The 24742-nt window shown below is 52.4% G+C and overlaps 1 protein-coding gene across 1 annotated transcript in view; it reads left to right on the top strand.

Annotated features, from left to right (window-relative positions):
• MAD1L1 (mitotic arrest deficient 1 like 1) overlaps nt 1–24742 on the top strand; it is a 219740-nt gene that overhangs the window by 4322 nt on the left and 190676 nt on the right. Inside the window, exons 3-9 of the mRNA XM_016212966.2 lie at nt 744–884; nt 2894–3073; nt 6028–6152; nt 7096–7177; nt 8527–8657; nt 8806–8920; nt 11050–11111. Of these exons, the coding sequence (XP_016068452.1) occupies nt 744–884; nt 2894–3073; nt 6028–6152; nt 7096–7177; nt 8527–8657; nt 8806–8920; nt 11050–11111 (836 nt within the window). The remainder of the gene's footprint in view (nt 1–743; nt 885–2893; nt 3074–6027; nt 6153–7095; nt 7178–8526; nt 8658–8805; nt 8921–11049; nt 11112–24742) is intronic.

Consider the following 24742-nt stretch of genomic DNA (forward strand, 5'->3'; position numbering starts at 1 on the left):
ATGGCCCTTGGTGGGCCACACTCTCTCCCACATAATGAAACACTAACTAGGTGTTGTGGCAATGAGATTTGCAAATATAATTAAGATCTCAAATCAGTTAACCTCGGTGAGCCTGTAAAATGTGAGTTGAGAGATGAGACCGAGAGCTCAGAGATGCCAAGCAGGAGAGGGACTCCACACGTGGGAGATTCTCCCTGGTTGGCTTTGGAGCTGGAGAGGGCCATGTGGCAGGGAATGTGGGTGGCTTTCAGGAGCCACAGCAGCCCATGGCTGACACTCAGCAAGGAAATGGGACCTCAGTCCCACAGCCGTGTGCATGAGTCCAGATGAGAACACAGCCCGCCGACTGCATTGAATTCAGCTGTGAGACTGCTCAGAGAATTCAGCCCTGTGTGCCTGGCCTTCTGCCCTGCAGGACGATAGCTCATGCTACTGGTGTTTTACACTGCTAGTTTGGTAACTTGTTACACAGCAATGGGAAACCCTTTTCTTAATATACCCTCCTTTTTAAAACAAGCCTACATACTGTCATCTTAAAACATACCCTCCTCTTCACCTTTGTCATCTCTGTAGCTGTTTCCCCATACCCATCCTCCAACTCTGGACCGAGCTTCTTCCTTCTTCCCTGGGTTGAGCCTTGTTGGGAGCAGGTGCCCTGGGAGTGAGTGTTGAACAAACCACTTGCCTGCTTGATGTAGCAGCTACTAAGGATTCTGTCTTTCCTTTGGGCATGACCCGGTCAGTTGGAAGAGCGAGCAGAGCAGATCCGGTCGAAGTCTCACATCATCCAGGTGGAGCGTGAGAAGATGCAGATGCAGCTGAGTCACAAGAGGGCTCGCGTGGAGCTGGAGCGAGCGGCCAGCACCAGTGCCCGTAGCTACGAGGTGAGTTCAGGGTGGCCAGCTCCTGGAGACCATGAGAAACTAGAGCCACACGGGCTGGGAGTACAGGTGCTCTACCTCTGGGTGGCCAGGCCTGCCTTAGGCCCCAGATATCAGCTGTGCTCCACCTCCTCGAGGAGGGCAGCGCAGGTGCTGGTGCTGCAGGCCTCCTGGCTTCCCCTCCGTCCAGAAGAAATGGGATGCAGATCTGGCAGAAAGACCAGGTGGCAATGGAGTGACAGGCTTAGAAAGTCCCCAGGTTGCATAGGGGTCTTGGCCCAGGCTAGGTCTTGTTTAAATGATTATAGGGCCTCAGCAAGGAACCCCAATCTTGAGGCTGCTTCATGTTGCCCTGGCTTACCCACAGCAGGCTGGGAAAGCGCTACCCCCTCACCCAGAGGCGTTAGGTGTTTACTCAGTGCTTCCTTGCCTTGGATTAACAGCCCTTTGCAGGGTTTTCCAGTAAGTGCTGTGGGACATGGAAATGCCGCTAGGATTCAGGCAGAGCATCCCAGCTCTGTGCTTTCCCCGAGGGTGATGTCTGGCCCTGTTCTTGCCCTGCATGGCACATCTGCATGCTTTCCTAGTCCCTGTAAAAATGGCTGGGGTCTTTGAGGTTGTGCTAACCAGACATGTTTGAACCCGGTGTACAGGCTCCTAGCTGTGGTGTGCTGTGTGGGCTCAGTAGCCCAGAGATGCAGCCTGTGGGTCCTGATGTTGCTCTGAGTGGTATTTGTGAGGTGGGGCTTGATGTTCTGGGTTGTTCTAGGAGGGACAGTCTTGGGGAAAAGGGTGGGAAGCAGGAGGGAGAGGCCTTGGGAATCTGGGAGGTGGCACAGAGAGGCCATTGGGCTGTGGGAAGAGTGGGCTTGGTGGCACTGCCCTGGCTCTCAGAGAATGGGGATATGGGGCTGTTGGAGTTTCTCAGGGCCATGAGTCCCATGAAGACAGGACTTGCCCTGACTGCTCTGGATCTCTAGTGCCCAGTATACTGTGGCACCTTCAAGGTGCTTGGAAAAGATTTGAACAAGTGAGGGATGGCTCTAGGGTAGCTGAACGTCTTTCTTGGGGAAATCCAAGGATGCAGGGCTGACTGAACTTAATCCTGGGGCCCCTCGCTGAACTTGGGCCTCCCCCTGAGAGGCCTTTCCTTCCCTACTGTGGACAAGGCTGAAGGTGAGCCTGGGACCACCTGAGTGAGTGGTTTCTAAATTTTTCCTTTTGAGTCTTGGGCATCTCCAGTGGTTTTCCAGGACTGTCATTGGCAGTGAGTGGGAAGGACAGGTGGGTGGGAATCTCAGCCCTCTCATCTGGAAATATCTATCAGATGGTGAGATGTTGGTGTCTGAGGACCTGCCTGGGCTTCCCATGTGTGCTCAGATGCCGCATCCTGCCTGTGAGGTGCAGACCAGACCCTGGGCAACCAGAGCACCCTTGCTGCTGCTTTGTGGAAGGTACCTTTGCCGCAGGGCCTCCTGGGTGCCAGGCTGGAGGTCGTGCTGCAAGCACTTGCTCTCAGTAAGGCAGCCCTGGGAGCACCTGGTAATCTTTGGAGGGAGCTTTCTGATGAGAGGTCAGAGGTCAGCAGTGTCCCACTCCATGTAACCAGGATTCTTCGCCTTGGCCCCCAGGACTCTGGTTCCCACTGTCTGGACCCTTGGCTTCTCAGGCTGAAATTAACCACCTTAGAGGCCGGGTCAGCTTAGTGTTAGTCCTGTGCCCTCCTCACCAGCACAAGCCATGCCGCACCGAGGGTCTGAGTACAGGATGGCTTTGAAAGTGTGTGGGAGATAGGTGCCCTCATGGTAGAAAGGCGCCCTGGGTCAGCTGTTCCTGTCTGCAGGCCACCTGTCCTCGCCCCGTTGGGGTATGCCAGCTTGTTGTAATGGCGGCCCATGTGCCATCAGTTGAAAGCTGCTGGGTCTTCTGTGGGCCTGGGGCCTTGCCTGAAAGAGGACAGTGAGGCCTTCCTGCTCCGACCAGAGCTTACCAGGTCCCCCCCCTTTGGGCAGCGTGAGGTGGACCGGAACCAAGAGCTCCTGACACGAATTCGGCAGCTTCAGGACCGCGAGGCGGAGGCGGAGGAGAAAATGAAGGAGCAGCTGGAGCGCAATAGGCAGTGTAAGCAGAGCCTGGACGCCGCCAACAGGAGGCTGCAGGAGAAGGAGGATGGCCTGGCCGAGGCCGGCGAGGTGAGGGGCCAGGGCCCCGCAGGGCTTTTTCACTGCTGCGCCTTCACTTTTTTCCATTGTTATCATAGCAAAGATACTAATTTTCCATTCTGTGGTTTTCAGTGAATAAGCTGAAAACTTTTTTTTTTTTAAATGTATTTTATTGGTTTCGGAGAGAGGAAGGGAGAGGGAGAGAGAGAGATGGAAACATTTATGTCAAGAGTCTTTGACCGGCTGCCTCCTGCACGCCCCCAACTGGGGCTCGAGCCCATAACCCGGGCATGTGCCCTGACAGGGAGTCGAACCGCGATCTCCTGGATCCTAGGTTGATGCTCAACCGCTGAGCCACGCCAGCTGGGCAGACACCTTTTAGTCTTTGTAATTATAATATTTAACGGTTGGTGAAACTGTTCTTTTGTCATGTTCAAATGTTTTGGTTTTTTACACACACACCATGGTAGACGGTATGTAGCAGATAGCTTCATGCATGCCACTTTTTTGCTTCTTGTGAATTGTTTTATTTGGAGTGAGTCCTTGGAGAGAGGTTATAAGGGCCCAGTTACAGCTACCTGTGGTTCTTGCTGCCCACCAGCTGCTGTGTTGTGCTAACACCCATGTGAGTGTTCTAGTTCCACTGGGTCTCACCTGTCATGGATGGTGCAGTTTTCTGGAAATTCTTGTGTTTTCTTTTGTTTTTTCCTCCAGAAGATGTAGGTAGTTGCCTCTGGATTTGCATTTCTTTGATTGTTAGTGGTGTGTGTGTGTGTCTGTGTGTGTGTGTCTGTCTGTCTGTCTATTAGCATCTGAGAGCACCTTTGAAACCAGAGGTAAATGAACTGTAGTGTCCTTATGTCTTCAACTGAAGGCTGTATACATTTTTGAAACAGCCCAAATGTTGATGCTGGTGGAAATTAGACTCTTCTGCCTTTCCTTTCCCTTTGCTGAGCTGCTCAGGATTACAGGTGCTGCAAGGAAAACGATGAAGAGCTGCCTGGGGGGCAGGGATCACTGGTGTTCTGTCTCCCGTGACAGCTTTGGAAGCAGGCCTGGGTTATTCTTGCCTTGGCAGCCCAGTATGTTAAGGTTGTTTGTACATCTGTCTTCTGACGTGGATGTGGGCAGGAGAGGGGCCGGGATTGGCTTCAAGAAGAGTTCCCCTCCTGCCCTTGGCGTGCTTGCCTGTGCCCCCCCCCCCCCCCGGGATGCCTGGGGAGGCTAGTCCTGCACACTGTGCAGTGATGGGCAGAGGGGCAGACCCTTACCACAGAAGTTGCAAAGAGGATGCCGAGTGGGGCCCTCTGTGGCGGAGGTCTTGGCCGTTTGAGACGTGGGGCCATGCATGTCGCTTCTCTTACTTGTCATCTCCTCAGAGAAGTCTTCCCAGTCACTCAGTGCAGAACTACACCCGCACCCCCCACTGTGTCCTGTTGTCATGTGCCCTGGCTCTGCTCGCCACTCCTCGGAAATCTCGTGGATGGCCTGGCTTTCCCACAGCACCTGTCTGACCCTGCACCCGCACAGTGCTGGTGCCGTGCGCATTTATCGAGTTTAGGATGGCTTCTCCAAAGGACGTGCTCATTGTTGAGCATATTTTTAATGCCTTCACTCGGTGTGGTTCCCAGATTGGTAGTTGCTGTTGTAATAAAGCAAACCATGCAGGTGAGTGCAGTGGGGGACGCAGGCCTGTGCCAGCCCGCCAGCCTCCTTGGAGGACGTGCGGTGGCAGTGCCAGCCCTTTAAGTGGTCCCGGGTTGGACTGGTGCATGAGTGCGGTGGCCTCCTTGTCTGTGAGGGTGCTCAGGGGCTGCCACTCACTGTGCTGAGCCATCAGTCCGTTTTCTCACCTTGCTTGTAGGATCCCTCGGAGTGACCTCTGGCTCCCAGGGGCTGATGTGGCAACTTCTCCACGTTACTTTACATGATGCACCTGCCCATACGGCTCAGCGGTTGAGCATCAACCTATGATCCAGGAGATCACGGTTTGATTCCCAGTCAGGGCACATGCTCAGATTGGCCCCGGGTTGTGGGGCTCAATCCCCAGTAGGGGGTGTGCAGGAGGAAGCTAATCAATGACTCTCATCATTGATGTTTCTGTCTCTCTCAGTCTCCCTTCCTCTCTTTGAATTCAATTAAAAAAATATATATACATGATGCTTCTGAGTAGTCTGGTCTTTCCCGTTGGTGTGACTGGCATGCTTTCTCCCCCTGGGACAGCCACAGGGCAGTGCCATGGCTGTAAGGCTGCCTGGTGGGTGCAGTATGCAAAGTGGGCGCACTGTCCTGGACCAGGCTGTGCTCTGGGACACCTCCCTAGGCTTCGGTTTTCCTTTGGGACCACTTCCTGCCTGGGAGTGCTTCAGTCTCTGGCATTCTGGCAGCTCCTCTTCATTCTGTGTGACTTTTCATTTTGATGACAGCCTCCGTCTCCCATTCCAGCTTCTTGGGGTGGGAGGGCACCTGGCTGTGGCTCACAGGTGGCATCTTTAGCACAAAGCTGGAGTGGTAGCATGGTGTAGGGGTTAGGGAAAGAATTCCAGGCTGAGAGGCGGGAGCAAGGTGTGGAGGGAGGGTTGTGCAGAGCACGCCAGGGACCAGTGAGGGTCCAGGGTGACTGACAGGATGTGGGGTGTGTTGACACTTTGTGGGAAGGGCTGTCATTGGGGCATGAGACTAGGGCCTGTCTTGGCCAGCAGCAGTTCTTGCTCCTGAGGCCATTGTCACCATGACCCAGCCTCTCCTGTTGGCTCATGGGAAATACAAGGTGCACTTGTGCTTGTGCTCTGGGGCTAGGTTGTGGGTGGTGTCTGGTCATGTTGTCTAAAGGAGCAGATGGCTCTGTCCCTGCCCTCAGGAGTGGGATAGGAGGGGCAGGCTCTGGTTAGGGTGTTTGTCTGACCTTTTGTGTTTGGGAGGCTCACATGCATCTGTGCACCAGTGGCCTCAGTGGATGGCTGTCTGTCCTGCTCTGCTTTTAGACCATCAGCGAATTAAAGAACAGGATCTCGGAACTGCAGTGGAGTGTAATGAACCAGGAGATGCAGGTGAAGGGCCTGGAGTCTGAGAAGCAGGAGCTGCAGGAGCAGCTGGACCTGCAGCGTAGGTGAGTGAGTGAGGAGCCTGCACACCTGTAGCCTACGGAGCATGTGCTATGCTGGATGTTCCCTTGTTAACTGTGTGGGAGACCACACACAGGAAACCACAGGCTTGTCCTGGCCCTCTGTGGTGTACGTACCCAGCCTCCACGAATGTTGTATGTACTAAAGCCCTGAGGCTCTACAGGTGCCCTTTAGGTGCCGCCCTCCCCACCTATAGGCTCTTGGGGACAGACCCTGAGGCCTCTGAGCCTGGGAACTGTAAGTTCAGAACAGAGTGTCACTTTAAATATCCTGAGAACAAGAAGAGGGCACAGCCATGGAGGGAGCTTTGGAGAAGGTGTTGCATTGGAGCTTGGTTTTAAAGGCTATGGTGGACATCTGCGGCCGGTGGGAGATGGGTGGTAAAGGACATTCCCAGAAGACAGCATTCTGAGCAAAGGCATGGAAATTGAAACAACTTCAGAGGTGAGGTCAGAAGGCGGAATACTCTCCCAAAGAATTTGGCCTTTATCTTCACAGATGTTGTCTAGGGAGAGTTCTGGCCACTTGGCGGAGTCAGGTCAGTTAGGAATGGGCCCCTGCTGTGGCTGTACCAGGGCCAGCAGCCAGAGCTGCAATGTGAGGAGATGTGGGGCTGGAGAACTGGGCTGCTGCAGCCGGAGAGGGTCTGGCAGGTGGTTTGGGCTCACCCCCCAGCCTGTCCTGATGAGCCAGGCCCTGGAGGCACTGGCAGGGGCTAGAGTCCGGATTCTGGGGCTGTCCCTGAAGGAAGTGTGTGGCTGGGTGTGTGTGCGAGTGCATGTGCCTACAAGTATGTGTGCATGCATGCATGTGTATACATGTGTGTAGGTGTGTGTACACATCATCACTGGAGAGCTTTAGGATAAGGGGGATTGTTGGCCTCACCACATACCACATTCTGCATGTGATCCACTTTTCTCCTAATAGAAAATGTCAGGAAGCCGATCAGAAGATTCAGGAACTCCAGGCCAGCCAAGAAACAAGGGCAGACCAGGAGCAGAGGATCAAGGTGAGTCACTCCAGCTCTGTTTCAGTCCCTGGCTGTGTGGTAGGTGTCACAGTGGTGGTTTTACCTTCTTCCCCGTGGGTGTTTCTGAGCTGGGGCGTGCTCAGTGGGGTTTGGGGGAAGTTGCTGCCTGTGCCCATTGTGCCGTTTACACTGATCATCTTCGCATGTGCGAGGCTTGTGCTAGCTGCTAGGGATGCCACAGTGAATAGGAGATGCATTCTGCTCCCAGGATGAAGACCGAAAACATGCACACAAGGAAGACAGCACGTGTGACAGTCGAGGGGGTGCGAGCTGGGAAGGTGGTAGGCAGCTTGGAGAGGCGCCCAGCTCGCACGCGATGGGCCTCAGTGCAGGGCGGCTTGAGTCACGTTCAGGTCGTGCTGCTGCACCGAGCGAGGCCCCTGCCAGGGAGGCAGCGACAGGTCCCTGGGATGGCTGTCCTCCACCTTGAGAGTGACATCCGTACTCTGCCTGCCTCATGATCCGCTCCTGCTGCCCCCTGCTCTGTCCTGTCCGCTCCCCTCTCCAGCTGTGCTCACCCTGTCACTTCCTAGACTCCCTGCTCCCTCTCGCGTCTGGTCTTTCACAGGATGTTCTCTCTACCTACTGTGCCTACCTGTCCCTCCTCCCCAGCCTTCCTCCCCCACCCTCACGACTTTGTGTGTCCCCCATCATCTCTTTCCTGCCCCTCATCCTCCTGTCTGCAGCCCTTGGCCCATTTCACTTTACTTGCCAGCACTGCCTGATGCCTGTCTTTTCCACCAGACTCAGACCTCACCTGTTTTCTGTGTCATCCTGGCCCCACTATTTGACTCAGTACCTAGTACAGAGATGGGTCCTGTTAGTGTCAGTGTAGTGCTGGTATTTGTTGAATGACTGACTGATTTGGTCCTGGTCTCATACTCTTAGCCTGTTTTGTGACTTGTCATTAATGGATGCCAGTTGTCTCCATTGTGTCCCAAGGGGACTAGAGATTGTAAAGAAAAGGCTGTCCTCCCTGTGGAAAAGGCTTGGTTACGTGTGTGTTAGAGCAGTGGAAGTAGATCGCACATGGGAGGAGTGGGATGTTTTACTGGTCTTTTTGTTCAGGGAGCCTTTGCTGAGTGTCCTTGAGCCAGATGTGTCTTAGGTTCCTGCCCTTGAGGGCAGCACAGCACAGCAGCATAACACTAGCCTGTGCTACACTGTGGGCACTGCCTGGAAGTGAACCCTGAGGACTAGCATGAGGCACAGGCGGTGTAGGCAGGACAGGGTTTCTGGAGGAGAGGGCCAGGGCCATGGAGGTCTCTGAAGCCCTGGGGCAGCTTGGTGTTCATGATTTTCTCCTCTCTGTCCCTGGTCTTACTCAGGATTTGGAGCAGAAGCTGTTCCTGCAGGAGCAGGATTCTGTGATTGTGAAGAACATGAAGTCTGAGCTGGTGCGATTGCCCAAGATGGAGCGGGAGCTGAAGCAGCTGAAGGAAGAGAATGCCTACCTGCGGTGAGGCGGGCATGGTGGTGGGGTGGGCAGGGAGCCTCCATGAGTTAGATCTTGGGTATGCCAGTATGCAGCCCAGTGCTCCTGGGGATCCCGGACTCATTCCTAGGATATGTGGTTGTTTGAGTGACTTTATTTTTATCCCTCTCAGGGAGATGCGAGAGACCAACGGGCTGCTCAGGGAAGAAGTGGAGGGGCTGCAGCGGAAGCTGAGCCGTCAGGAGAAGATGCAGGAAAATTTGGTTGACCTGGAGCTGGAGAAGGAGGTGAGGGCCTGAGCTGGTGAGCTGTTTCTAGCCCTGGCTGTCTAGAGGACTCTGGGTGTTTCAGTCCTACGTTCCAGTTGGTCACCTAAACTAAGGAAGCTGCTGTGCTGGTGTGGTGGTAGGATACTGGCCCCCAAAGGTGGCTATGACTTAGTCCCCAGAACTGTGAATCTGTTATCTTAGGTGGCAGAGGGGAACTAAGGGTGCTGATCAGTTGGCCTGGGGTAGATTGACTCCCCTGGGTTATCCAGGTGGGCCAGTGTGATCACAGGTACTTATGCGTGCAAGGGGGGGGTCAGAGCAATTGTCAGAAGGATTTCACCTGCTGATGGCGGCACTGAAGATGGAGGAAGGGGCCATGAGCCAAGGACTGTGGGCACCTCTAGAAACTGGAAAAGGAGAAGAAATGGATTTTTCCTGTAGAGCCTCTGGAAGGAGTGCAGCCCTGCCTGCCGCCACCTTGATTTTAGTCTAGGAGGCCAGCGTGGTCAGACTTCTGAATTACAGGGCTCTGAGGGAGTAAATCTGTGCTGTTCTCAGCCGTGCAGTGGCAATAGGAAAACTGAAACAAATGGTATCTGAAAGAAACATTGCAGATGTGTGAGACCTGAAAGAAACATTGCCGCTGTTCCTAGACTTGAAGGGGCACCTGTGCTAAGTATTTTGTCCTTGTGTCTGCTGTTGGGATCACAGGTGGCATTTTGTGGTACAGCATAGAGATGATTGTAGGATGTTAGTGCTGAAAACATCCCAGTTTTCCTCTGGGCAGATGAGACTGAGGTTCCCAGAAGCTTGCCTAGTGCTCATGAGTTTGGACCAAAACCTAGGCCTCTTGGCTTCTGACCCAGGGCCTTCCTGTCCTTCTGCGCGGCTTCCCCATGGTTGTGCTTTGTCACCTCACCTCTCTGGTTCACCAGCACAAACCGTGTCACCACTCCCCAGTCGTTTCCAGAGTCTGATAAGAATGGTGCAGAGTGCTCTCCTTTTAAGAGTCCTCATACCACTGAGTCCTGTTGGGTCCTTGAGCCCTCTGTAGCTGGACAGGGACCTTAGCCCATGAGGAGGTCTATGGCCAGCTTGAGGCATCACGGGACATGGACAGAGCTCCTCTCTCAGATGCTGGCTCTTGTAGGAACTTAGCCTGAAAAGACAGCTCTGGAGCTGAGCAGTTTCTTCTCTGGACAAAGTTTTTTTGAAATTGGTTAAGACTTTGGCTCTAGAATCGTAATGCCTAGTTTAAAATCCTGCCGTGGATGCTTGCTGGCTATGTGACCCTGGGCAAGTTACTTAACCTCTCTGTTCACCTATATGATGAGGAATAACAGCATTGGCTGTAGTGATGAAAGTACTAACCAAGTCACGTGTGGCACTAATATGGGCTCATAAGATACTTGAGTGATGGATTGAATGCGTTCAGAACACTGTGCTGGCTCCAGGCGAAGGTGACAGGAGGCCAGAGGCACAGAGTCTGTCCTCACGGTTACATTCTAGAGGAGCAGTGAGACTTAAAGTGTTTCCTGGAGTATGGGTCAGTTAGGGGCGGGTGTGTAAAACACAAGGGCAGGCCAGCCTGTGGGCTGTGCTGGGCAGGCGTGGATGCTACCACCACCTGTTCGCAAGGCTGGCTCCCTCCTGCTGTGGGGTCCTGGGGCCTGGTTGGCCATATCAGGGGGGAGGAATTTGGTTCTAGGGCTTGGTTCATCTGCCCTATGGCTGGGTGTCCTGAGAGCACCTGGAAGATAGGGGTGAGAGGCAGCAGGCCCTTGTGGGCTCAGATGACTGCAGGACCGTCCGGCAGGCTGTTTTCTGCCCCACCTACAGTCCTGCTGGGCTCTTACAGAATGTACGGGACGGGACCAAGAACGAACGAAGTGCTAAGCATGCAGCATAACTTCAGCTGTTGGGGGTAACCAGTCTGCTTTGGAGCAGACCTGGAGCATTTCTGTGCTTTAGCTCAGACAAGGGCGGGCTCCTCTAAGGCATGAGGACACCGCCGTCAGCATCGCTGTGAGTGTCGTGGGGACTTGGCTTGGCATCAGTGGGTGGGAGACAGCAGGAGGGCTGTAGAGTCCTTGTGCAGGAGATGATGGGGCACAGTGCTCTGTGCTCTACCCTCCGTGTCTTTCCAGAGGCTGCTGGCGAAGCTGCAAAGCTGGGAGAGACTGGACCAGACCACGGGCCTGAGCATCAGGTAGGTGGAAGATGCGGGTGCCTTGGCGTCCCCCCTTTCTGTGCAGTTAGTGCCTTTGACAGAATGGGCCCTGCCTCCGCGCACCCAGCAGAGGCCCTGCAGTGGCTACTGAGTTTCTTCCTCAGGCAGCTCAGGAAATTAGCACCCTCCCTGCCCAGGTCTACGTAAAGTCATGTGGAAACGCAGGTGGGGCAGGGCGGACACTTGGGGCAGCTTCCGCAGCTCTTCCTGCCCAAGGTGGCTTAGCTCACCAAGACTGCTCACCAGTGGGCCATGGCGTGAAGTCTGCCCCCGGCAGCCTGTCCTCACAGGCCGCCCTTTGTTCTCTCTCTGTCCTGGCCCCATCCGCGTACTGCGGAGGGAATGGGCAAGCTCACTAGCATAGGATACAGGGAGTTCTCAGTGAATGACATGCTGGAAAGCAAGTCTGCATATTCACAGCCAGGGAGTGGCAGGTATTTGGCCTGCATTGTGGGGCTGTGTTAAAGGACTTTCTCTTGTACGTGCTGAGGAAGTAGTTGCTTCTGGAGGAAGTCATTCCTGTTAGGTACTTTGATGCGTGGCGGTGGACTTTTTAGGGGTAAAAAGGGAAAATGCTGTAACAGGATTGTTGTTATGCCTCCCCAGGTTCTCTGTGTCAACCTAGTGCCAGCAAGTGTGGCAGGGTGCAGAGTGGGGTAGTGGCTGGGGCTGTTGGACGGCCCTCCCGGGTGCAGAGCTGAGGGGCCAAGCTGGGCTTCTTGTGCTCTGATGGGTAGGATGGGCAGGGCGGGCATTTTTATCCCACCTGTCCTTCAGGGGCACTGCCCCTTTCTCCAGCGTTGCTCCACTGCTGCTGCCCCTGGGCCCCTGGAACCTCCTGCAGACTGCTTACCTCAGCTGCTTTGTCATTGCCTGGCTGCTCCAGTCTGGGGTGGTGGTAGAAGGTTGATCATTCTGGATTAGTCCTTGGAGCTTGGGTCATGGGCCTGTGGTGTTAAAGGGCCTTTTGTTGTTTTATATGCTTGTATGATTTTTTAAAAAATTTATTTTATTTTTTGTTTAAAATATTACAGATGTCCCTTTTTCTCCCCAATGACCCATTCCACCGCATCCCCTCCCCCTCCCTAGTCCCTCTCACCACTATTGTCCGTGTCCTTGGATTGTGCATATATGCATATAAATTCTTTGGTTACTCTCTCCCCCTCCACCCACCCACCCTCCTCCATCCCTCTGACATTTGTTAGTCTCATCTATGCTTCCATGTCATTGAATCTATTCTGTTTATCAGTTATTAAGTTCTTTAGATTCCACATATAAGTGAGATCATGTGATGTTTGTCTTTCACTGCCTGGCTTATTTCTCTTAGCATAATATTCCCCAGGTCCATCCATACTGTCCCAAAGGGTACGAGATCCTTCTTTTTTACAGCTGCGTAGTATTCCATGGTGTATATTTCCCACAGCTTTTTTATTCACTCATCTACTGATGGACACTTGGGCTGTTTCCAGACCTTAGCTATTGTAAATTGTGCTGCTATGAACATAGGGGTGCATATATTCTTTCTGATCAGTGTTTCAGGATTCTTAGGATACATTCCTAGGAGTGGAATCACTGGGTCAAACGGCAGCTCCTTTTTTAATTTTTTGAGGAACCTCCATACTGGTTTCCATAGTGGTTACACCAGTCTGCATTCCCACCAGCAGTTTCCCAGGGTTCCCCTTTCTCCACACCCTCAAAGCACATGTCATTTGTTGATTTGTTGATGGCAGCCATTCTGACAGGTGTGAAGTGATACCTCATTGTGGTTTTAATTTGCATCTTTGATGATTAGCGATGTTGAGCATTTTCTTATGTGTCTCTTGGCCATCCGTATGTCCTCTTTGGAGAAGTGTCTATTTAAGTCCTTTGCCCATTTCTTAATTGGGTTGTTTGTCTTCCTCTTGCTGAGTAGTATGAGTTCTTTGTACACTTTGCAAATTAGCCCCTTATCAGAAGCATCCTTAGGAAATATGTTTTCCCAGACCTTGGGTTTCCTTTGTATTTTGAGGCTGTTTTCTTTTGCTGTGCAGAAGCTTTTTTAGTTTGATGTAGTTCTATATGTTTATTTTTCTTTTGTTTCTCTTGCCCTAGGAGATGTATCAGTGAAAATTCTACTACGTGGGATGTCTGTGACTTTACTGCCTGTTTTCTTCCAGGATTTTTATGGCTTTGTGACTTACGTTTAAGTCTTTTATCTATTTTGAGTTTATTTTTGTGTATGGTGAGAGTTGGTGGTCTAGTTTCATTTTTTTGCATGTATCCAATTTTCCCAGTCTCTATTGAAGAGACTGTCTTTACTCCATTGTATGCTCTTGCCTCCTTTGTCAAATATTAACTGACCATAATGGCGTGGGTCTATTTCTGGGGTCTCAGTTCTGTTCCATTGATCTATATGCCTGTTGTTGTACCAATACCAGGCCGTTTTGATTACAGTGGCTTTGTAATACAGTTTGATGTCTGGCAAAGTGATTCCTCCAACTCTGTTCTTCTTTCTCAAGATGGCTGAGGCTATTAGGGGTCTTTTTTGGTTCCATATAAATTTTTGAAATGTTTGTTCTAGCTCTGTGAAATATGCTGTTGGTATTTTAATAGGAATTGCATTGAATTTATAGATTGCTTTGGGTTGTATGGACATTTTAATGATGTTAATTCTTCCAATCCATGAACATGGTATATTCTTCCACTTGTTTAAATCTTCCTCTGTTTCTTTTTTCAGTGTCACGTAGTTTTCCGAGTGCAGGTCTTTTACATCCTTGGATAAGTTTATTCCTAGGTATCTTATTTTTTTAGTTGCACTGGTAAATGGTATTTTTTTTAGTTTCTCTTTCTGAAAGTTCATTGTTGGTGTATAATAATGTGTTGATTTCCGGATGTTGATTTTGTATCCAGCTACCTTGCCAAATTCGTTTATCAAATCTAGTAGTACTTTGATGGAGTCTTTAGGGTTTTCTATGTACAATATTGATGGAGTCTTTAGGGTTTTCTGTGTACAATATTGATGGAGTCTGTAGGGTTTTCTGTGTACAATATTGATGGAGTCTGTAGGGTTCTATGCACAATATCATGTCATCTTCAAATAATGACAGTTTTATTTCCTCCTTTACAATTTGGATGCCTTTTATGTTTTCTTCCTGTCTGATGGCTGTGGCAAGGACTTTCAGTACTATGTTCAGTAAGAGTGGTGAAAGTGGACATCCCTGTCTTATTCCTGTTTGTAATGGAAATGGTTTTAGTTTTTGCCCGATGAGTATGATGTTGGCTGTAGGTCTGTCATATATGGCCTGTATTATGTTGAGGTATGATCCCTCCGTTCCCACTTTGCTGAGAGTTATCATCAGAAATGGGTGCTGGATTTTGTCGAATGCTTTTTTGGTATCTATTGATATGGTCATGTGATTTTTGTCTTTCAATTTGTTTTTGTGATGCATCACATTTATTGATTTGTGTGTTATACCAGCCTTGCATCCCCATAATAAATCCCACTTGGTTGTGGTGTATGATCTTTTTATCTGCTTGTATGATTTTAAGGCCTTAGTTTCTTAGTCGTCTTTCCTGGAGACTGGGCCCAAGGTTGAGAACCTTACTTAAAGACCTGTCCCGTAATTACACCGGTGGACTGCTGGTTCTGGAGCCTGCAGCTGTTCCCACTGGCATTATTGACTGCAGTTGTCCGTCACTTGAAAATGCCTCTTCATTTCCCCTCTGTGTCTTTGAGTCACAGAGGACAGACAGGCTGCTGTTTCCTCTTGAACTTCACCTGCAGAACCCAGACTCACATTGGGCAGCCCCAGCAGGGCCTAAATGTCTTGTGCTTCCTCCTGTTCTCTGGGCTTATTAACTCACCAGAAAGCTTCCCTCCTGCCCCCAGGTATACTCATCAGAAGAGAAACCTCCGTGACTTCTCTCTTGTGCAGGAGATCAGAGGCCCATGTGGGCCTGACCAGACCAGCCTGCTGGAGAGTTTGAGTGCCCAGTGTGCCTCCAGCATTCAGCGTCAGTTCGAGCCAGCAGGTCCGCACACAGCGCACTGTCTCGGCCAGGCAGGCACAGGGTTCCATTGCCAGGATGGAAAGGGCAGCTGCTCCTTGATCCCTTGGTCCAGTTCTCCTGTTGCTGGGAAGGGAAAGCAGTGCTTTGCTCTTGGTGCTCATGGAGTCGAACACGACTGTGCACTCAGAACTGCCTTAACCTGCAAGACTGCCTGCCCCTCCAGAAGGGCAGGTTTTCTTCCATGTGCTCTGTGGTGGGTTGTGTCTGGGCCACTTCCAGGGCTCCTTGGGGACCTCCGCATCGCCGCACCTTTCCTGTTCCTACTGGGGCATTTGGGGTAGGCCTTAACCTCTGCAACTTATGTTCCACTTAAGGGGGTACTTGTGTTGTGTAATAGGCAGTGGGTCTCAGACCTGTGCTGTGAGTGTGGCCATCACTAGAATCACCTGGGAGTTTGACACAAATGCAGATTCCTGGGCTGAACCCAGGCCCAGTGGATCAGTGCTGGACTCGAGTCTTAGAGTGACCTTGAATACTATGAGGAGGGGGCTGGCTATCTTTTTGCTACTTTGGGGGCACTTAGAGATTTCTGAGCAGAGAGTCCTTATTTATTGGCATTGAGTATGGAGGTGGGAAATGGCAGAGGGGTACAGGACACAGGGAAACGTTGGGGGCTACTTCTGTGGTGTGGGGTGTCTGCATGAGGGACGTCAGAGGGGGAGACAGGCACTGTTCCTGGAGGTGTATGTTCTGAGGGTGATGCTGTCTGGGTGGTGGGAGGTGGATCTGCCAGGAGTGGTTCTCAGCTGGACACCCCTCATCACCCTCATGGGGTTCAGTGCAGCAGGGATGGCAGTGGGGCTTTCTCAGACCCTGCGAAGGTGGGTAGACGTCTGTCTAGCCTGATAGGCTCCTGTGTGTGGTGTGGTCTCCTTTATGCCTTTGTGTCCACATTTGTAAATGGAGGAACTTTTCTAGAACATGGTCTCTCAGCAGGGGCCATAGGTCTCTCTGAGAGTGTGATGAAAGTCACAGACTTTCTCCTCATGACAGTACACGTTTGCATGTGGGTGCGGGTAGACACATGACTTTGCATGCTAGTTCAGGGACCCACTACCCTGAAGCGTGTTCAGCCAGCTTGAACTGATGGCAGTATGTTGGTGTCCAGGAGATACCCTGGAAGCAGAAGCTTGAGGGGCTGGAGGGCATTTTGGCCTGGCCTGTTGGGGCTGAGTCTGTTCAGCCTTTAGGTGAAGGCATTGCCATAACTTTGGGACGGAGACCACTCCTTTGGGGCATGTCACGACCCCAGGCTCTGGCCTGTGTGCTGTACCTCTGTGGGTTTTTGAGAGCTGTCACCACTAGGTGGCACCCCCCCCCTTGGTGATCCTGGCTCCCAATGACCTTGGGAGCCACCTGGTCCCTGGAGCTGCACTGGGGCCCCCCGGGGATTTAGCCCCCTGGCTCCTCCTGGCCCACTGCCGATCCCCCATGGCACTTCCTTGCCAGAATCAGGTTTGGTTGCACAGGAGTGGGGGTGGTCTGCGGTCTGACAGTTCCTGCCTGCCTTTGGGTGGACAGCCAGCTCTGTTCTTTTTTTAATATGTTTTTATTGATTTGAGAGAGAGAGGAAGGGAGAGGGGGAGAGAGAGAGAGAGAAACATTGATCCGTTGCTTCCCGCACTCACCCAGACCCGGGATCAAACCCACAACTCAGGTATGTGCCCTGATCAGGAATTGAACTGGTGGCCTTTTGGTACACAGGACAGTGTTTAACCAACTGAACCACGCTGACTGGGCCACCTACTCTGCTCTTGACTAGCCACTTTACTATCCTTAAACCCCAGGGGTCTGTGAGTTTTTGGTATTTAGACCCAGTGTTCTCTGCGTGGGTGCTCCTCTGTGGATGGGATGGCAGCTTCTCCTGGGTTCGTGGAGGCTCAGTGGTCTCATAGGTCCGAACAGAGATCAGTTCTAACACCTGGAGAGACCAAAACTCCCAAAGAGTCCACGAAGAAATAGGCTCAGCAGTGCAGGACAGTGGCTACTCTCTCAGTTTGGGATTCCTTATGTCCCAGGGATACTGGTGGGCGGGCGAGTTGGCTGGTGGGTAGTCACTGTAAACCTGTAGGGAAGTCCCTTTAGCCAAGCCCCTCATCTGCCAAAGAAGCTTGTCTACCCTTGGTGATGCCTAACACCTGTCTCCAGCACACAGGTCATGTGTGTCCGAGGTAGTTTGGGCCTCACACCTTGAGAGTCATGGGTGTGAGGGAATGCCGAGCATGGGCCTGTGTGCTCCAGCGGGTTCTGATGTGGGGAGGAGGGCAGGTGAGTTTGGTGTTCGGATATCCTATCCCAGGGTTTTGAAAGGGGGCCTGAGGGATTAGCAGCAGTGTGGAGGGAGCGAAGGTGTGTGGAGAACTGTGAGGTGCTGGGCCGCGCCCCTGAGCAGTGTGGCCTGTCAGAGCAATGATTTGAAGATACTGAATGCAAGTGGGCACCAGGAGGCACATTGATGTGTCTGTGCCTACCCAGGCAGGACGTGGGGGCACTGGAGAAAAGGAATAGAGAGAGGCTGACAGAAAAGTAGAGGACAGTTCGCCCCTGCTCATCCTCAGAAAATCAATTAATGCAACTTACTCTTTTAGTGGAATAAAGGAGAAAACATTGTCATCTCAATAGATGCAGAAGAAGCATTTGTAAAACTACAGCATGAAATGCTGGTGGGAGATGAGTGCTCCCCCAGCACGCGGTGAGCGAGGCTGTCCGTACACACACTCCTGGGCAGTGTCGGAGGCCTGAGCCAGTGCCACGGGTAGGAGAAGAAAGGAAAGGATGCAGACTGGGAAGGAAGAAATAACCTGCCTTTGTTTGGAGATGATAAAATTATTTATGCAGAAAATCCCAAAGAATCGATAAAAAGCCACTAGAACTAAGTGAATTTAGCAGGACAATATACATAAATTGGTTTAATTTCTATATTCTGGCAGCAAACCCTTGGAAGTACGTACCATTTACAATAGCATTAAAAGCATGAAGTCCTTGGGGATAAATGAACAAAATGTGTAAGACCCGTACACTGAAAACTATAAGTAGTTGCTGAGGGAAATGAAAGATACTCTAGTAATATAAGTAAATGGAGGAAGGTACCATGTTTATGGGTTGGAAGACTCAGCATTGTCAGGATGTCAGTTTGCTGAAATTGTTCCATGTATTCAGTGCAGTCCCAATTGAAGTCCCAGCAGGCTTTTTGGTAGAAATCAACAAACTGATTCTAAAATTTCTGTAGAAATGAGAAGGACCTAGAATGGCTGTAACATTTTCACAGAGAATGAGTTACAGAGCTTACAGGGGCTGATTTCAGGACACGCTGTGACTGTTTTAATTGGGACCGTGGTGACCGGGTTGGGAGAGACCTGCTCATCAGTGGGACAGAAGGGAAAGTTCAGGAACAACCCATGAATGTAGTCGATTGATGTTCGTCAGAGGTGATAAGATAATGCAGTGGGAGGGTCTTTTCAACAAACGGTGCTGAAACCTTTCAACAGCCGGTGCCCACATGCAGGGGCCTGGTCCTCGGCACAGAACTTGCCTCAGTGGGGTGCAGACCTCAGGGTGAAAACTGAAGCTTCTGGAGCTTCAGTTTGGCAGAGTTCCTGGGGCACAAAGAACATGACCCATGAATGGAAAAAATGGGTAAGTTAGACTTCATCAAAATTTAAAACCTTTGCCCTCAAAAGACTTAGGGAAAATAAAAGGCAGGCCATGGGCCAGGAGGAGACATGTGCAGTGCATACGTGTGCCTGAGGACTTGTATCTGGGGGCTGGGAGGAATTCTTTCACCTCAGTAAGAAGAGGACCAGATTTTTAAAAGTGGGCAAGAGACTTTGAACAAATACATTTACAAAAGAAAACAGGAATGGTAAACAAGGACAGGAAAGGTGCTCGCACTATTATCATCGGAATACGAGTTAATACCGCGGCGGTGGAGCAGCCGCAGTCTCCAGGCACAGCCACTCTGGGAAGCGTGCGCCGGTTACAGTGTGACCCAGCAGGTCCGCGCCCAGGCCTTTCCCTGGGCCTCACAAAGACTCATCGGTGCGCTCCCAGTGGCTGTGCCATAGCAGCTAAGACACAGAGGTGCCGGAAACATCCGTCGGTGGGTGAGTGGCCATGTGGACTGTGGCATAGCCCCACAGTGGAATTCTGCTCAGCAGTAGAAAGGGACAGACAGCTGATGTTGCAGAAAAAGGCGAATGCATCTCTTGCTGACTGAAAGAAGGCCAGCACAATGAGTTCTTACTATACAGTGCCGTTTGCTTGACATTTTAAAAATGTCAAAATTGCCATTTTCTTGTCAAAATTGACAAGAAAGCAGATGAGTGTCTCTTCAAGTCTCAGGCTGGGGTATGGTTAGGGCCGGAGGGGACACTTGCAGGTGCACTTTGACTCAGTGATGGTGGTGACTACACAGGTCTGCACCCTTGTACATGCCTCACCCCTCGGTCAAGCTGGGCTGTGAGCCATGATAGTCACTGTGGTCATGAGCTGTGATGGGAAGGAAAGGCCTCAGATGTGGCTTGGAGGAGTCAGGAGGGGATGGATGCTTTTTAAAGCCTTCATTCTGGGGAGGAACCCATCTCTTGAGCTTGTCAAAGGTCCGTGGGCAGCTGAAAGAAGCCCAGGCTCCATCTTCCAGTTTGCCTGGACCTCGGGGACTGGGGGCAGTTACTGCAGGGATGGCAGGTGTGGCTGCAGAAGGGCAGTCATTGCATGTGGTTGATAGAGACAGTGAAGCTAGTGCATGGCGACAGGCCTCACAGAAGAGAGATGGAAGGTGGTCTTCCCATCTCGCCTCACCGAGTGGGCCCTGTCAGCTCCCTGGCCCCTGTCACACGCTGTAGTTATGCCTGGGGGTGGCCTTCTCGGAGAATGGGTCTGAGGGCTGCCCCCAGAGGTTGGCAGCCAGCTGAGATTGCCCTCACCCCTGTCCATCCTTCTAGGCAATGCCTCGTAACTCCTGTGCGTCTTTCTGGAATGTGGGTGCACCATGAGCTTCTGTGTGTCTCTGTCGGTGCTCATTCTGTAACGTTGCTCTGCATCTTGCGTGCCCACCTGGTTTCCAACAGTGTTTCAGCAGTGGCGCTGGTGGCTGTGCTGAGTTAGGAGGGAGAGCACACGGCGTTCTGTAGTGTGGATGAGCCCTGCTGTCCCTCAGCCCCCTGCTGGGCATGTAAGTGGTTTCCAGTGGGTGTTTATTTTTTCAATAAGCAGTGCTGGATTGGTTGGATAAATTCTTAGAAGTAAAATTTATACTCAGAAGATATCTGTCTTAGAAATTGATTGACAGTGCCTAATTGCCCCCCAGAAACATGCTTCCTCCCATCTCCATCATAGTGTGTGAGCATTGTCACCTGCTTTGGGCTGTGTGCTTTCAAAGTTTCAGAGGTTCTCAGAGTGAAATTACCTGGAGCAGGGAGGGCAGGGCCCTCCAGTGGGTGGGCTTTTTAAAAGTATACTTAGCAATTTATACCGGTGAGGGCCTTAATCAGGGAGCATGGGATGCGTGTTGAGTCCCTCTGCTGTCAAGCCCCTAATTTCATAGAGGAACCAGCTGGCTTGTGGCAGGAATGCCTCTGTAATTGGGCTCCTTCCCTGTCCCTTTGTGCCTGGGTCTGGCCTGGTTTCAGTCAGGCTGGGGGACATAGTTATACCTGTCAGTGTGAATACAGTTTGATGGGCTCGAGGGCTGCAGAGGATGCTGGGCAGGGGAGGCTGGAAGGCAGGCGGGTTTTGCTGGCTCTGAAGCCTGCCAGCCCCTTCCCCCTGCAAACTGCTGACCATCACCTGGAGTGAAAGCTGGGCACCACCAAGTGCTGACCTGGACATTTCCCAAAAGTCTTTGTAGGCTGGCCAGATGACAACTTTGGGGACAAGCTTCCCCTGATGGGTGAGGCCAGTTAGGAGGCCAGTGAGGGGAAATGCATAATTTCCTGCTTAGAAAGGGTCTTATTGACCTTCCTGGACACTTGCATTACCCCGTTACTGTGTTGGCGATTTCTAATGACCCAGGTATTGGGTTGATCAGTACAAGAAGCGCTGTTGGTGCTTGGGAAGGTGGTGAGCTGTCAAGCATCTTGGCCCCTTTTAATTGGCCTTGGTTGGTTTTCTTTAGACGTGAAGGATGAGGGAGAAGGGTTCTACCTTTTGGGTGCTTGTGAGCCTGGCCCTTCCCTCTGGTCTTCAGGCTGATGCCTGGGCGTCTCAGCCATGTGCTTTTCTGTTGTTCATTTATTTAGTCACTCATTGGTTCTCCAGGAGCTGTTCTCACGGAGCCTGGGTCTGGAGAGGGCCTTCCACCACAGGGCTCTCCCTCAGGCCTGCGCATCTGCCAGGCGTGGCCCCCCAGGGGTGTGGCGGCAGAGCCTGGGACTTTGGAACGGTTTCCAGCTCTTTACACCCTCAGGAGGCCAACAACAAGGGCAGTTATTCCTAAGCCTTCACTGGTGTCCTTTAGACAGCAGCTCGTCCTGATGGCTCAGTCCCTGCTGCTTTCTGCCTCGGAGGTTGTGTTGGTGTTCTTCACTGGTCCTCCTCAGTCTGAAGACTTGGGGGTTGAGAGTAGGCCCTGTCCTTGAGAGCCCCTGCCCCTGTTGTCCAGGGGTTTCTTACAAACTCTGGTGAGTGAGTGAGGGTATCGTGACTGCTTTGTTTTTGTGCAGTTGTGTCTGGTTAGTGGTGGCTTGGGGTGGGGCCTCTCAGGTGGCTTGGCTGTTGTGATGAGGCCCTGTGTTACCCACACTGTTGTGTCCTGTGGGAATTAGAAACCAAGTGTAGCAGAGCGCTCCCCGCGGGCTGTCACTCTTCAGCTGCAGCCCCACCTCGGGCTCGGGAGCAGCCCTTGTCCCACACCACAGAGGTTTCAGGTGTGAGTGCAGCGATGTTGGCCGGCCGCTGCCCACTGGCTGCAGTGGACTCGTGCAGCGAGGCGTGCAGGAGCAGCTGACGACAGGCTCGCTGCTGCCCTCTGATCCCTGCGGGTTTGTTCTGGGGGATTGGGCAGGCGGGGTTGTGTGAGACCCCATCTGACTGTGTTCTCAGAGCAAGCCATGGCTGTGGGCTTTCCGGCATTGTGGGGAATGTGACAGAGACGTGCACTCTGGGAGACACTCTGCCAGACTCCAGTAATAGCTTTGCAAAGTTGCCGGCTTCTTCCTTGCTGCCTCCAGTACTTCTCAGTGTCTGCGGGTGCTGGGTCCAGGCTTAGCTCCTTGTCCGCCCTCCTTCAAGCCCTTGGGTGAGTCTGATTCATCTGCTTCACTGGGGCAGGGGCATTGAGCTGTGTGAATGCCCGTCCTGGAAGTGGCCAGCTGTCCTGTCAGGAGGTGGGTGCACTAAAAATTGCTGTCTGAGCCGGCCCCTCCTCAAGTCACAGTGTAGAGAGACTCAGGGTGGAGGGCCGGGAGGTGGTGCCGGAGGAGCAGCTGGCCTCTGGTGGATGCTGTCCCTCTGCTTTCTGTGTGGGCTTGTGGGTGGAAATCGGCTGTTTGCATTTCCTGGGGAGAGCTCCCAGGCCTGGCCATTGCTGGGGCTGGAGAGGGCGTGGCTGTCTGGCCTGTTTAGAGACTGCTGCTGCTTCTGACGCTCCGATCCTGAGGACCTGTAGTGGGGACCAGGTCTTGGCTTTGAGTCTTGTCTCTGCGCCTTCTGGCTTCTGCAGCTTTGGGCAGCTTAGACCCCGTCTTAGGAGCCCAGCATTTGAGCATGATGACCTCTGAGGACTATGCAATACATTCACAGCTCAGCATTCAGAGACATGACAGCGAGACGGGGAGGAGTCCTCCTCCTGCCCCTCCAGCCACTAGTCTCCCTTCCAGAGGCCACCAGCGTTATGGCATTTGGTTTGTTTATCTCAGACGTGTGCCAGGCCCCCGCACCCCAGCTGTGTGTGCACAGTGCGTAGTGCGCGTAGTGCGCTTCCTGCAGCTTGCTCTGTGTGCTCTGCGCCGTCACATGACAGCAGAGCCCGGCTCTGAAGGCGCTGTGTATTTTGCTGTATGGCTGTTGCTGAGTTTGGGGCCAGTGCAGGAGACTGCCCTTACCTCTGAGTTTGGGGACTCCCCAAGGCCACCTGTGGGTCCAGTGCTTCCCTGGAAGGGCTCACAGAGCTCCCTGAGCACGCTGCACTCATGGCCGTTTGTTACGGGAGGACATGACTGTGCTGAACTTTGAGCAGAGCGAGCCTAGGTGGACGACTGGGTAAACTGTCTTATTCCCTCTTCTTCATTTCGTGCCATCAGCTCCTCTTCTGGGGAAGTAAACCTGATTCCAGGCTGTGTGCTTTGATGACTTCTTCATTAACACCACCAAAATGAGGCCTTTTCTCAGGAAGCCTACCTTTTATGGATCAATAGTTCTATCTCCTCTGTGGGCAGAGTGTTTTTTTGATCTCTTGCCTGCAGAACGGCCCCAAAAGCCTCTGCTAGAAGTTGTACCATGTCAGTCTGAGTTGGTGGTGGGCCTCCTGCTGAGGTCCCCAGTGTCTGTCCCATCAGACTCGTCTTGGGGATCCTGTGAGTAGAATGTGTGCTGGGGAGGCCTGGCTGAGCCTGGGCCTTACAGAGCAGTGGCTGTGCGCTGGGCGCAGCCACCCTGGCACGTGGCCCTTGCCCTCGTGGGAAGTGCATGCTCTTGAAAGTGTCACATGAAGAAGTGTGATGAGGCATCTGGGGCCAGGAGAGAGGGGCCTTTGTTGTGGGAGCTTTCAAGGGGGCCTCACCTCGGGGAAGGGGTGCTGGGTTACAGCAGGCAGGCTTCCCGGAGGACGGCATCTTGGGCTGAAATCTGAAGGGTGGCGTTAAGTGGTGAAGAGAGGAGGGTTTCTGCCTAGGCTGTGGGGCAGGAGAGGAGAAGAGTACCCCAGGGCAGGAGAGGGGACACAGGCCGGGAGATGAGGAGGACAGCCAGTGTCCCATCAGCCTAAGTGGCACTGGGGCCATGCTGGGAGGTTTGTCTTCACTGATGACTGTTGAAGTGGCTTACCGGCTATGACATAGTCCGCTTCGGGACACACATCGGGCCCTGCACTTCCTGGGAGGTGGGCCGTCGACTTTCTTTGGGTCTACCTGTGTTTAGTCTGGATAGAAACCTTCCTGCCTGTTCTGTCACCTGTGTCTTTGAAGGGAGAGGTGCCAGAGGGGTCAGGGTGGGTCACAGAGAGCCAGTGAGCCCTGCTCGGGGGGAGGGTGCTGAACCTTGCACTGGTGGGGCTGTGGCAGTGACATTCCAAGACTTAGGCTTTGAGACTTGAGAGGGAAGACGATGAAGCACTAATGGGTTCTGTGTTTTTAGCAAACACCTGGTATTGGTTAGTTTCCTCTGGTAATCTTGAAAGCGCTGACTCAGCTCTCAGCCTGCAGCTCTTAGGGTTCTCTTAAATGAGGAGGATTTCCGAGGGACTGAAGTATGCATGTGCGTGTTTGTACATGTGACTGCCAGGCCTGGGTTCAGCCTTCTTTCCACATGCTTGAAGGCCTCTGACCCGAGAAGACCCCACGGGAAGTTGGTGAGACGTGGGCTGGGCCATGGGGCACTGTGCAGCCTGTGAAAAACCCGCAGCC

The sequence above is a fragment of the Miniopterus natalensis genome, chromosome 4, assembly GCF_054644295.1.
Source record: "Miniopterus natalensis isolate mMinNat1 chromosome 4, mMinNat1.hap1, whole genome shotgun sequence".
NCBI lineage: Eukaryota > Metazoa > Chordata > Mammalia > Chiroptera > Miniopteridae > Miniopterus > Miniopterus natalensis.